We start from the raw sequence: 13,807 nt of genomic DNA on the forward strand, positions 1-13,807 counted from the left end.
CTCGCTACCTCCAAGCCCTTTTCGTAGGTTAAGTTAATTGGATATCGAGAGGATATGATGAACGATCCTGCTTTGATATGTTTCTTCCTTTTTTAGCATAACTGCTGCATTTATCATTGGTCAGTGTGAAGAGAGAATCAGATAGACCGATAAGCAGCGATAAGCCAAGCTTATCGTCGCGCCGGCCCGCGAATCCAACGGGAGCTTAAGGGGCACGCACGTGATACATGTGCCGCTTTCTCGTCGATTCACTCAACTCTCTAACTCCTTGCTGCAACGAAAATAATCACTTTATGGCCCATTTCTTGATCGTATATTGTGCAGACATACATAATTTACACCACGCATCGATCGAATTAATGGACCACGACCATCACATCCACTCGGTCATGCAGCAATGAGCCTTCCATCGTCCCGGAGGTGATTTCTCAGAAACAAAAACCAGAAGCAAAAACCATGGCTGCCTCCACCTCCCATCTCGACCCTCATGCTACCCCTACTCCCCAATCGGACAGCTCCTCCTTCGTCGAAGTGATGCATTCCTCGAGTTCGGCATCGGATAATTCATTGAATCTACGTTACACACCAGATATCAGTACAAGTGGCAGCAATGAAGACAGCTCTGGGGGTAGGGTGGTGAATATCGGGTCACGTCCCCAGCCTGGATCGACGGAATTGCCTCTATTACACACGAAGCTTGATGTCAATGATGACGACATTGAGATTACCGAAAGTGGAGGGGCGGATAGGCGTTTACTCGGAGCTGATGGCAGTGGTAATGACGATTATAGCTATAACGAGGGATATGACTCTGAACAAGATTTTAAACATCGTCACCGAAGGAAAAGACGTGGTAGCGCGGGCGCGGGCGCGAGTGCTGAATACACGGCGGAAGAGGAGAAAGAAGTTATTAGAAAATTGGACAGAAGATTGGTTCTATTCTTATCTCTTTTATACCTCCTTTCTTTCCTGGATAGGTCAAGTAAGTCATTTTGCCTTTCAATATTGGCCGTCAAAAACCAGAATGCTGACAGCTAACCTCAGATATCGGAAACGCCAAAATCGCAGGTCTTTCCGACGATCTCAGGCTATCATCTTCGCAGTATGAATGGCTTCTCACTGCGTTTTACATCACATATATCACTTTTGAATGGATGACTTTGATGTATAAGCTAGTGCCCGCTCATATCTATATCTCATTATGCGTCTATGCATGGGGTGTGCTGGCATCCTGTCAAGCCTTGACAAGGAACTTTGGGGACATGCTCGTCCTTCGAGCATTGTTGGGCATATCAGAAGCAGCCTTCGGTCCTGGTGCCCCTTTTTACCTATCTTTCTTCTACAAACGCGAGGAACTCGCCTACCGAACGGCACTTTTCATCTCGGCGGCGCCCTTGGCTACTTCCTTCGCCAGTAGCCTGGCATGGGTGATTGTGACCTTGAGCAGCAGTATTCCTGTCGCTCCGTGGCGTTCACTATTTCTTATCGAGGGGTTTCCGAGTCTGATAGCGGCGGTTTTTGCCTGGATATTGATTCCTGATTCGCCGGGCAAAGCGAGATTTTTGAACCCGCGACAGAGGAAGGTGGCTAAATTGCGATTGCAATCGAAAAATAAAATTGAACATCATACTTCTGCGCCTTCGTCGTCCGAGAGGTTTAATTGGAAGGCCGTGATTGAGACGTTGTGTGATCCAATGTCGTATCTTGTAGCTGTGAGTACCTTCTTCCTCTCCGCCGCCCCCCTTCTAGCTGCTTTCATGCGGGATCTAATGAACACGGTAGTTGATGTTTCTTGGTTGTAACGTGGCGTTCAGCTCGATGCCTGTCTTCTTACCAACAATCATTAACAAGTAAGCCATGCCCCGTACTTGAATATGGGCAGGTAATGCTAATTTCCTCTCCCTAGCATGGGTTATTCATCCATTGCTTCACAGGCACTCTCAGCGCCTCCCTTCTTGATTGCCTTTGTAGTGGTACTGGTTACCGCTTCGCTTTCTGATCGCAGTCGCAGCCGAAGTCCGTACTTGATATTCCACGCCCTTTTATCTGCGATCGCTTATCTTGTCATTGGACTGGTTGGATATTTCCACTCGGATATTCCCGCATCTCTTCATACAATCATCAGATATCTATGCATATACCCCGCCACTGCCGGCTTCTTCTCCGCAATCACGATTATTATTACCTGGAGTATGGACAATCGCGTTGCGCACGAGGGCAAAGGCAGCAGCATTGCCATACTCAACATTATCGGGCAATGCGGCCCCCTCATAGGCACCAGACTCTATCCAGATAGCGACGGCCCATGGTTTGTGCGCGGCATGCTGACATGCGCCGTTTTTATGGGCGTGGTTGCAATGCTGGCGTTGTCGTTGCGCATAATTCTGATAAGGAAGAATCGGCGCATTGTTGAGAAGAGAAATCAGATGGGGATTGAGCTAGCTGAAGGCGAGGGTTTGATAGACCATGGGCAGCAAAATGTGTCGCCGCAGACTGAGATGTTCACACATATCATATAGTATAGTATCGTATCTAGTATACTCATCCATCTCATAACTCCTAGTGTCTTTACCTGAGCGCGTCAAGAGCCAATTCCTTTTCCATCAGTATGACATGATAAATAGCTAACAGCGACTTCTTGCTCATCAGGGAGTTTATTTTATTTACTTACATCAGAACCCGATTAAGTCGCAGCTGATCGACGATGATCGTAGATAACCCGGCCTCTGATTGGCGGGACGCTTCCGGCGAGCGAAAAGGCACGGATTTGCCGATTTGGGCTATTCTTACTGCATCCGGGGATCTTCACTTCGTCCGGAAGCTCTGTGTTTACACATACTTAGCGTATGGTCTGTCTATCAGATCTTTTTCTTTTTTTTTTCTTCTCTTTTCTTTTTGAAGATTGCTGGTCCAATGAACAGGTTTTTCCCGCTTTGACTTCCCCCCCAAAGACACTGACGCAATGGATCTGTCATATTAATTCTTGGGCAATTTTGGCGGAATGTTTCAGATATCAGAAAGGATTGACCGCTTCGATTTAGAGCTTTGTTTTTTCTTTTTCCCCCTTTGTTCTTCTGGAACCTAGACCAGGTTACAACGGAGAAAATCAAGATTATCCTGTTGCGGCAAGTTGGATGTGATTCGTCGGCTCAGCCTCCCAGGAATTCCACGATACTTTGATTGTGTTTTCTGGAACTTGTGTAGAGACAAAGAAAGGGTTGAGTATTTCATTGGTCGTCTAAGAATGACGACAACAGATCCTATTTTACCTCTGCTTTGCCTCATCGTCAGTTTACCAGGTTACTCGAGAGAAATGTCACCTTGGTACATAGAGCTACATATAGAAGGACAACATTCCCCGTTACTTTTCCAAGGTTGCAAGGTTTTTCAGAATTTGAAAAATTTCCCTCGTACACTCCTGGCCCAAAAAAAAAGTAAAGAAGGGGAAAAGAACCATGGCCTTCGCAGTACGGGGAAAGATGACGTCCCCCTTCCAAAGAACTGCGAAATATGCGTCTAAGGTACTGCACAATCCAATATCAGTGCCCTCCTCCTCCCTTCCCTACCGTGCTGTATCCCACTATGTCACCACTTCACCGCCTCAAACAACAGACCATATTCAGACCAAATTGCCAGCAGACGGAGCCAAGAATGCCAATCGATTCCGTGAATTCAACCTCGAAGATCGCGTCATTGCCGTGACGGGGGGTGGCCGAGGGCTAGGGCTGGCTATGGCAGAGGCTCTGATGGAAGCTGGAGCCAACGGTAGGTAGTTTCACCTCCACTTACCTGCCCTTAATGACGATTTTTAATGAAATAGTATGGTGTCTCGACCGTCTTGAAAAGCCCGACGCAGAATTCGAAGCTGCGCGAGAACGCGCAAAAAGCGATTACGGAGGCCGGCTGACCTACGCCCGGATTGACGTGCGCGACGAAACGCACATCAACAGCATACTGGCAGACATCGCGTCCGAGAAGAAGCGTCTGGATGGCATCATCTGTAACGCCGGCATTAACCACGTGCACCCGGCCATCGGCCATTCGCAGGAAGCACTCAAGGAGGTCATGTCGATCAACTACAATGGGGTCTTCAACTCGGCCACGGCGGCGGCAAAGCAGATGTTGCAGCACAAATGTGCGGGTTCTATTCTTCTCGTGGCTAGTATGAGCGGTATGATCGCGAATAAGGGCATGTCGTCGCCTGTTTATAATTCCTCCAAGGCTGCTGTGATTCAGTTGGGGAAATGTCTGGCTATGGAATGGGGCCGCCACAGAATTCGTGTTAATAGTCTTTGTCCCGGCCATATTATGACGCCCATGGTTGAGATGGTGTTTGAGAAGAATCCTGCTGCTCGCGCTATATGGGAGTCGGAGAATATGCTGGGCAGGCTTGCGCAGCCAGAAGAGTTCAGGGGCGCGGCGCTGTTTGCGCTCAGTGATGCGAGCACTTTCATGACGGGCAGTAATCTTGTCATTGATGGTGGACATACTGCTTGGTAAGACCCTCCTCCAGGGTGGCACATCCATTATGGCTTTGTGTCAAAGAATGCGTGGTGTATGAAAAGCTATGATTTTTACCTTTGTACTGTTATTTTTTTTTTTTTTCTCGTTATGTTTCATGGCGATGAGAAGTACATAAATTAGCGAGGCGCACCTGATTTGCAATGAGTTTTCAGCGTTTCATTACGAATTAAAAGTTTCCACCGATTCTAGCAATTTGATCTCTCTTTTCGTACTGATTTGTATAACATTAGTCAGTAGCTAGCTAATATACGAACAAGCATGGAATCTGACCTTGGTAATAATTGCGCATGGGGTATCTATATACAAGTAAACAGCTCAAGAACTCAAACAAACTTAATAATCATTCACCAAATCTCTCTCTCCACCGTCATCGACAAAAACAGGGTTATCACCAAGACCTGCAAAGTCAAGCTTCATCAACAATTGATCCACTCCCGCCGCTTTGCGAGGGATGTACATATTTCGATCCTCCATTGGTCCTCGGCTAGGTCCAGATCCGGATTCCATGGCTTCAAACATCCTCCTGTGGCTGTCATCGACGGAGCGGCTGTCATCTATGTCACGCAGGCGTGAGATGATATCTTTGATACTAGTTTGGACCGCTTCGTGCGCATCTCGCAGCTCATCCCACAATGTGTCTTCTTCTTTGGCGTAGTCTGCGAGAGCGTCTACAACGCCTTCGTCTGCTTCGAGATCTAAATTGCGCTGAACCGTTTCTAGTCGGGAAACTAGAGCGACAATGTGATCCAGACTGGTCAGGAAAGACCGAAGGGAGCTGGTGAATGGAACCTCGGTCAGAAAAAGCGATTGTGTCAGGGAAGAGAGGTACCGGCGGTGTGCCACTGTGATAGTTTCGGGGTCGTGTTGTTGTTGCTCTGGTGGTGCTGATAGTTTTTGCTTTCTTTGAGAATGTCCCCTCAATGCTGCCATTGCCGTTTCATGTTGGGATCCAGGTCGTGAAGAGGCCGCTGCTGGGCTGGTAGGGCCTCTTTCAAGCCAAGCTTGGAAATGCTGCCAGGACTCTTGGATAACCTCGCCTTGCAGATAACCCCCGATTTCCGAGAGCACAAATAATGATGCGCTTGCGGTGGCCCATATCTGCCGCATTTGAACTGTTCGAATATTTTGCCGTTGCCGCTGCGTCTGCAAATGGTGCTGACCACCTCGAGTATTGCTTCGAGGAGGGCCCAAGGGGCTCGGATGTATGCGGCGCATCGTTGTGTGTTTCCATAGACTGCTCAGCCGTATCTGGGCGCGGCGAATGCCCAGGAGATACGAGTGCATGATAGAGTACACTGACATATCCGAGGGTGACAAGAATAGATCGATAGGCGGCTGAATTTTGAGCGACAAAACTGTTTCAGTTGGAAACAAAAGGTCTGCGAATGAAACCAATGAAATCTTGGTCGTCATGTTTGTGGCTGCACTATCTTGGGGCGTTATTACGTGCTCGCCTTTCTTGGAGGAAGGCTGTAGGTTCAAACTCAATAGCTCCCGAGCAAGGTCTAACTGTTCGTCCGCCGGAGCCTCCTCGCCCTGTAAAGTATATAGTTCTGTCCATGTCTGCGCAAGAGCTGCCGAGACCTCTCCCTCCTTTATAATCACTTCACCCAGCCCTCCTGAAGTAGTAGCTCCTGGTCTTGCTATTCGTGCTTGAAGCCTCGAATCAGCATGTGAAACAAGCGATGTCACAAATTCCCCTCGTCCAAGGAGCAAGAAATCGTGGATTAGAGAGAGAATTTCAACGATTTTGGGCAACGGTAACAGCTTGGACAACGAAGTCTGCGATACCGAAAGCCTGATAGCTATCACAGCATTTGCAAGGAGTGATGTAGAAATGGGCGATTTGAGTGATGATAAATGACGGAGATGGTCTGGGTCAAGAATAATGCCTGTGATAGACCCGGTCGCGTTGTCGACAGTTGACCGGTTTCTCCTGCTCCTGATGTGATTTAAAGACTTCCCGATAAACAAGATCGAAGATGCCGTTGGTATGGACACAAATTTGGGTAACAAGTCGACCTGCATCATGTAGTCTACAGTTCCCTTGCTCGGACTGAATTCGTCATCCTCAGGCTCGACCTCAGTTGTCTGCACAAAAAAGTCGTCCTTTCCAAATGTAGGCAGCTCTCCGTATAGAAGCCACATTGATAGTTGCCGCATCCATGCTGTTTCTGCTGCTTTGGTGAGCTGTAGAGCAATCCGCTGCAGATCTAAATAGCCTGTTCGGGATTCCGCACGAAGGTAGTCAATGAGACTGGCACCGCTGCATGTCTCTTTGGCAGCTGCATCCTTCGTACCCGACTCAGGTAATATGAAGCAAGCTACCCCCCAGAGCCACTCTAACCTCCGCGTCCAAGGAGCAAATTCTGACACTAACGTAGAAAGCGGCACGATGCCATAGCCTCCTACATAGTTGCTATCATTGCCCAATACTGCTCTTTCGACATCGAGTATCTGCTTCTGAAAGCTGCCTAAATGTTCAATCGATATAGCACTAGACACGGCGCGGCAAATTGTCGAGCGGTGCGAAGAAGATATTTGGGCGGTATGGGCGCGAAGCTGTGCATGCAGTCGGCTTAAGCGAGCGAGTGTCGCGAGCAACGCTTTCTCCGGTGGCGATAGGAGGGGAAACGGCCCGGAAGATGTGCCATTGGTTTCGAGTTCCGGGTCAAGAAGAGGAGAAGGCTGACCTGAGAGGGAAAGGAGAATCTCATGGAGCATTTTCGTAGATTGATGTCTCGGCCGCCATAGGTCAGGAGATGGTGCCGAACGTCTCCGTCTGGTTTAGTTTCCACCGTCAATTATCGATATTCATCAAAAAGTATGCACACAGGAATTGGATTGTCTGGTGATGTGGTGACCACGATTGCTCGAGGGTTTGGTGGCTTATTCAGGTTGTTGAGGTTGTTGACGCGAGTGCGGCGCGATCTTCTTAAACATCAGCACGAAGCGCCCCTTGTTGAGTTAGCTACAAAAACACACGCACAAGCACCACAAAGGCACCTTTGTTCTGCCAGGGATACTCACTTTCCGCCATTGCTTTTCCAAAGAATCTCTATCTCGTACCATAATATCCTCTTAATTACGTGGCTTCGCTGTGCCCAAAGACTTCTGGCGGGGGATCTGCCTCAGCTCGTTGCCTGAGGCCACAAGCGGGGCAGGCCGGGGCTCTGGCCAATCACACCGCCGCAGCAGCTCTTGCTGTCCCTCTCTTACGTCGACAACACCTGCTCCTTCCTCTCCTCCATTCTTCCTCGCCATACCAACTGTTCCTCGTCCCTACAACAACGCAGCTGCTTCTACTCTTCTCAACTGATCGTGTTCCTTCTGGAAGTCCGCCAGCTGAGTTCGTTCGTTTTTTGTTTACTAAGCAGCTCAGTTCTCTCCTGGCCCCGATAAGCACGAGGGCCTCAGCGGATTACAAACACATTCGAAACCCCGGAAAGCCTTGTCAGCGGGCAAGGCTTTCGTCTAAAGAGACAATCACCATTCATTCTCACGCCGATATACCTGATATTGCAACGCCCAAAAAGCGAAAAGCCTCCGAAGACCAGGACGCCGCTCGGCCGGACAAGAAGACCATGACGGTACGTTGATTTCTAATACACTTCTGACACGACACGCCACGCCTTTGCAGAAGTTATAGATGGACTCCTTGCATCTGAGACTTTTTTTCCTGCTCAAATATTTCATACATATGTAGAAGTCAAAAGCATTCTTACAGGAACTAATCGGAGCATATTCAGGACGGCAAAATGCAACTCGACAAGCCACAGGAGACTGTGGAGTTGATCAAGCATGGCGAAATTGATGAATCTCTCTATAGCCGGCAACTGTAAGTCATATAATCCTTCCACTCGTGGCTGCTACTTTTCTAACGCATCCTCTTGGGCAGTTATGTGCTAGGCCACGAGGCTATGAAACGTATGGGTTCATCCAACATTCTTATTGCCGGTTTGAAAGGCCTTGGTGTCGAAATCGGTAAGTCTTTCACTCAGCACTCTAGAAAATTAGGAAATCAAAACTCTAACCGGAATCCAGCCAAGAACATCGCTCTGGCCGGCGTGAAGTCACTCACACTCTTTGATCCCGCCCCCGTCGCCATTTCGGATCTCTCCTCCCAGTTTTTCTTGCAGCCGCAAGATGTTGGCAAGCGTCGTGCGGATGTTACAGCACCGCGCGTTGCTGAACTCAACTCATATGTCCCCGTTACTATTTTTGAATCGGACAATCTTACGGCCGAACTGTCGCAGTTGAAACGCTTCCAGGTCGTCGTACTGACTGACACTCCCCTCAAAGACCAATTAGTGATTGCAGACTTCTGTCACGAAAATGGTATCTACGTTGTTGTTGCAGACACATTTGGACTTTTTGGATATATCTTCAACGATTTTGGAAAGAACTTCACAGTTGGCGACGCCACTGGTGAGGATCCCGTTGGTGGTATCGTCGCAGATATCGACGATAGTGGCTTGGTTTTTGCTCTGGACGAGAGCCGACACGGCTTGGAGGATGGTGATTACGTGACATTCACGGAAATTAAAGGCATGGAAGGTCTTAACAATGGTGACCCGCGTAAGGTTACTGTTAAAGGTCCCTACACCTTCTCCATTGGAGACGTTTCTGGTCTCGGCAAATACCAGGGCGGGGGTCTTTTTACGCAAGTCAAGATGCCCAAGTTTCTAGACTTCCAGCCCCTAAGAGAGCAATTGAAAAAGCCGGAAGTTCTCATTTCCGACTTTGCAAAGTTTGATCGCCCTCAGCAATTGCACATTGGTGTTCAAGCTCTCCATCATTTTGCCGACGCTCACAAAGGTGAATTCCCTCGTCCTCACCATGAAGCTGATGCCGAAGAGGTCCTGAAGATCGCCAAGGATCTAGCAAGTCAAACTGAGGAAAAGGTTGAGCTGGACGACAAGCTTATTAAAGAACTCAGCTACCAAGCACGCGGTGACTTGAACCCTCTAGCTGCTTTCTTCGGTGGCTTAGCCGCTCAGGAGGTCTTGAAGGGAGTGTCAGGAAAGTTCCATCCTGTTGTTCAATGGCTCTATTTTGATTCTTTGGAATCCTTGCCAGAATCCGTGACTCGTTCTGAAGAAACTTGCAAGCCGCTTGGCACTCGTTATGATGGCCAGATTGCCGTCTTTGGAAAGGAATTCCAAGAGAAAATTGCCAACCTTAATACATTCCTTGTCGGAGCTGGCGCTATCGGTTGTGAAATGCTCAAGAACTGGGCCATGATTGGTCTTGGTGTTGGTGAGAAGGGCAAGATTCGCGTCACCGATATGGATCAGATCGAAAAAAGTAATCTTAATCGTCAGTTCCTCTTCCGTTCCAAGGACGTCGGCAAGTTAAAGAGCGATTGTGCGTCCGCCGCAGTTCAAGCTATGAACCCTGAATTGAATGAGAAAATCATCACACTCCGAGACCGTGTCGGTAATGACACGGAACATGTTTTTAATGAACAATTTTGGGGCGAACTGGACCTTGTCACTAATGCGCTGGACAATGTTGACGCCAGAACTTACGTCGACCGCCGTTGCGTCTTCTTCCGCAAGCCACTTCTTGAAAGCGGAACGCTAGGCACCAAGGGAAATACTCAAGTCGTTTTGCCTCACATTACAGAGTCTTACTCTAGTTCTCAAGACCCTCCTGAAAAGTCATTCCCCATGTGCACTTTGAAGAGCTTCCCCAATCGCATTGAGCATACCATAGCGTGGGCACGTGACCTTTTCCAGACGTACTTCGTTGGTCCCCCGGAGGCAGTCAACCTTTACCTATCTGAGCCAAATTACATTGAGAAGACCCTCAAACAGGCCGGTAATGAGAAGCAGACTCTTGAGCACCTCCGAGACTTCTTGGTGACAGACAAACCCTTGAGCTTTGACGACTGTATCGTTTGGGCTCGCAACCAGTTCGAGGCTCAATACAACAATGCTATCCAGCAGTTACTATATAACTTCCCTCGCGACTCTACAACATCTTCTGGACAGTTTTTCTGGTCTGGACCTAAGCGCGCTCCTACACCCTTGAAGTTCGACGCTTCAAATCCTACCCACCTCGGGTTCATTATTGCCGCAGCCAACCTGCATGCCTTCAACTATGGAATCAAAGCTCCCACGACAGACAAGGCACATTTCAAGAAAGTCGTTGATGATATGATTATCCCAGAATTCACGCCCAGCTCGAGTGTCAAGATCCAGGCTGATGACAATGAGCCTGACCCGAATGCTCAACCTTCTGGATCCGCACTTGACGACAACGAGGAGATTGAGAAACTTGTAAGCTCCTTGCCGTCGCCCAAGTCTCTGGCCGGTTTCCGTCTGGTTCCTGTTGAGTTCGAAAAGGATGACGACACTAATTACCATATTGACTTCATCACTGCGGCAAGCAACTTGCGTGCGGAGAATTACGATATACCGCAAGCAGATCGACACAAGACCAAATTCATTGCCGGCAAGATTATTCCAGCCATTGCAACTACGACAGCTCTTGTCACTGGCCTGGTGATTCTGGAATTGTACAAGATCATCGATGGTAAAGATGACATCGAGAAATACAAGAACGGGTTTATAAACTTGGCATTGCCGTTCTTTGGGTTCAGCGAACCCATTGCTAGCCCCAAGGGCAAATATCAAGGCAAGAAAGGCGAAGTGACGATTGACAGGCTGTGGGACCGATTTGAGGTGGACGACATTCCATTACAAGACTTTTTGAAGCACTTCTCGGACCTTGGTTTGGAAGTTACCATGGTCAGCTCTGGAGTCAGCTTGCTCTATGCTAGTTTCTACCCGCCATCGAAATTAAAGGACCGCTTGCCCTTGAAGTAAGTAACCCGCCCGGAGAACGAATACAGCGATGCAGTGCTAACAATATTGCAATTTAGAATGTCCAAGCTAGTAGAGCACATTAGCAAGAATCCTGTGCCGGAACACCAAAAGAACGTCATCTTTGAGGTGACTGCAGAGGACCAGACGGAGGAAGACGTCGAGATACCTTATGTGATGGTGAAATTGTAAGAGTGAGAAAATTGATCATTAGTTGAGAAGGACATGAATATACTCATAGACTTCTTTCCACCGCGGATGTACGGAGTAAGCTTAAGCACGGGCTCGGGTATACGACAAGACCCGGAAATACCGTAGGTATTACTTAGAAGTTAGTCATGCTTCAGTAATCGCGGTTGATAATAGCATCTTTTATTGATTAGTTAATTACGTCCATGAGACATAATCAACTACAGTGACAAACTAACAGTTACTGGCCGATAGGGAGATTGCTTGCTAATCGTCGCGGATGTAAGTTAAGTTGTATGTAGTAACGTCATTCATCCGTGTGCTTAGACCCCTCTCCGTCTACTTCGCATTCAGAGAACAACAGCTTATATTTAACCAATGTCTTTGCCACCACTGCAATTGAAATCATTCTTCTCATTCTCAATCTCCAGAAATCTGCCACGCGTAACAATTACAGGAAAAGCCACGTTCCACAGCATAAGAACCATGGCGGTATGTACTTACTTACTAACTTAGTTACCTGAATCCCTGTCAGCCTCCTACTATGGCTACCTATGCTCTCATGCTATTGCTTGAATTCTCTGTATACTAAATAAATGGCAAACAGACAGGTAACGATCAACCAATTACCGACTGGGTATCTCGCAACGACAAGTCTGGAGAATTCAAGCGCGGGGTATCGCAATTCCGCAATTTCATCTCGAAGCAGCCCGGCGCACAGTTTCCACCGGAGAAGAACCGCTATCATCTCTATGTTTCGTATGCTTGTCCGTGGGGTGTGTTTCTCTCTTTCTCTCTCCTCTCGAAACTTGATATCCCGTATCAAGTTGAGCTGACGCTGGCAAAAAGCTCATCGAACTTTGATTACTCGCAAGCTCAAGGGATTAGAGGATATCATCCCTGTTACGTCCGTGCATTGGCATATGGGAGAGAAAGGTTAGCCAATATCTAAAGCACACTTTTGAATGGGCATGATAGGGTCTAACAATTCACGTTTGTTTGTGTCATAGGATGGCGATTTGTCACTCCAGATGAGAAGCTTCCCGGAGCTGATGTCCATCCAGACCCTATTCACCCTCAATTCACGCATTTGCGCGACATATATTTCGATGTAGACCCGGAGTACAAGGGACGCTTTACCGTGCCGACGCTATATGACACCAAGACCAAGTGCATTGTCTCGAACGAGGTTCGCCTTTCCTCTCTTTCCTTCCCACCTTCCCCCTCCTTTTTTTTTTCTTTTCTTTTTTTTTTGACCCATGCTAATACTCTTGCAGAGCTCGGAAATCATCCGCATGTTCTACTATGAATTCGACGACCTCCTACCGGAACAATACAAGAACATCGACCTCTTCCCGCAATCCCTCCGGCAAGAAATCGAATCATCCAACGAATGGATCTACAACGACGTGAACAACGGCGTATACAAATCGGGCTTTGCCACCACTCAAGAAGCCTACGAAAAAGCGGTCACGACACTATTCGCAGCACTCGACAAAATTGAAGCGCATCTTTCCCGCCGCCAGAAGGAGGAGAACAAAATATATTTCTATGGCGATAGCGTCACAGAGGCTGACATTCGTCTCTATACCACTATTGCCCGGTTTGATGCTGTCTATGTACAGCATTTCAAGACGAATCTGCGAGATATTCGTTCGGGCTATCCGGCTATTCACAAGTGGCTGAGGCATTTGTACTGGGATATCCCTGCGTTTGGGGATACAACACAATTTGAGCATATCAAGAAACATTATACCAAGTCGCATGGACAGATTAATCCGTTTGCGATTACGCCGTTGGGGCCTGTGCCGGATATTTTGCCTAAAGATCAGGAGGTTAATGCTGTGAATTATTGATTGTATTACTCTCAAGGTATATGACTTGGGAGGCCGGACAGGGAATGGGTTCTGTTAAAAGTAGAGTGTATTGTTTGTAATTCGCATTTAGTTATGAAAGTCAACAATATGTATTATTGTACCGAATAAATCACAGTTCTATGTGTCTCTTCCCCCCTTTTACCCAGAGAAAGAAATTGTAATTACTAACAATCAAGCATTGTTAGACTTTATCCAACAAAAAGCAAACGCCTTGACCATGCATGCTGTAAAATACAAGTAAACAACAAAAGATAAATATCAAGAGAGCAGTCACCACCAAGAGATAAGATGGGACGAATATACAGGCACAGGAAATGCCGTGGGCGAGAACCCTCAGTGACAATAGAGAACATGTTCTGGTCCTTCGGTAATATCGGGGGGGGGGGG

The 13,807-nt window shown here is 47.7% G+C and overlaps 4 protein-coding genes across 4 annotated transcripts; 3 read left to right on the forward strand and 1 right to left on the reverse strand.

The window, feature by feature from the left end:
* Positions 1 to 456: 456 nt before the first annotated feature.
* On the forward strand, positions 457 to 2,519 carry UA08_07177 (hypothetical protein; the record flags this gene model as incomplete). The annotated part of the gene is made up of 4 exons (XM_020262089.1): positions 457 to 982; positions 1,045 to 1,712; positions 1,783 to 1,850; positions 1,907 to 2,519. 4 exons carry the CDS (start codon positions 457 to 459, stop codon positions 2,517 to 2,519), a joined length of 1,875 nt encoding a protein of 624 aa, XP_020117750.1.
* A 936-nt stretch (positions 2,520 to 3,455) lies between these two features.
* Positions 3,456 to 4,500, forward strand: UA08_07178 (hypothetical protein; the record flags this gene model as incomplete). Its single annotated transcript, XM_020262090.1, has 2 exons — positions 3,456 to 3,765; positions 3,821 to 4,500. The coding sequence occupies 2 exons, from the start codon at positions 3,456 to 3,458 to the stop codon at positions 4,498 to 4,500; spliced, it is 990 nt and encodes a 329-aa protein (XP_020117749.1).
* Positions 4,501 to 4,857: 357 nt separating this feature from the next.
* On the reverse strand, positions 4,858 to 7,248 carry UA08_07179 (hypothetical protein; the record flags this gene model as incomplete). Its single annotated transcript, XM_020262093.1, has 1 exon — positions 4,858 to 7,248. One exon carries the CDS (start codon positions 7,246 to 7,248, stop codon positions 4,858 to 4,860), a length of 2,391 nt encoding a protein of 796 aa, XP_020117556.1.
* Positions 7,249 to 8,282: 1,034 nt separating this feature from the next.
* On the forward strand, positions 8,283 to 13,399 carry UA08_07180 (Ubiquitin-activating enzyme E1 1; the record flags this gene model as incomplete). The annotated part of the gene is made up of 10 exons (XM_020262094.1): positions 8,283 to 8,362; positions 8,423 to 8,508; positions 8,569 to 11,353; positions 11,414 to 11,542; positions 11,785 to 11,825; positions 11,871 to 12,035; positions 12,155 to 12,319; positions 12,393 to 12,479; positions 12,554 to 12,732; positions 12,821 to 13,399. The coding sequence occupies 10 exons, from the start codon at positions 8,283 to 8,285 to the stop codon at positions 13,397 to 13,399; spliced, it is 4,296 nt and encodes a 1,431-aa protein (XP_020117557.1).
* Between the last annotated feature and the right edge of the window lie 408 nt (positions 13,400 to 13,807).

The sequence above is a fragment of the Talaromyces atroroseus genome (assembly GCF_001907595.1).
Source record: "Talaromyces atroroseus strain IBT 11181 chromosome Unknown scaffold_10, whole genome shotgun sequence".
NCBI classification, from domain to species: domain Eukaryota; kingdom Fungi; phylum Ascomycota; class Eurotiomycetes; order Eurotiales; family Trichocomaceae; genus Talaromyces; species Talaromyces atroroseus.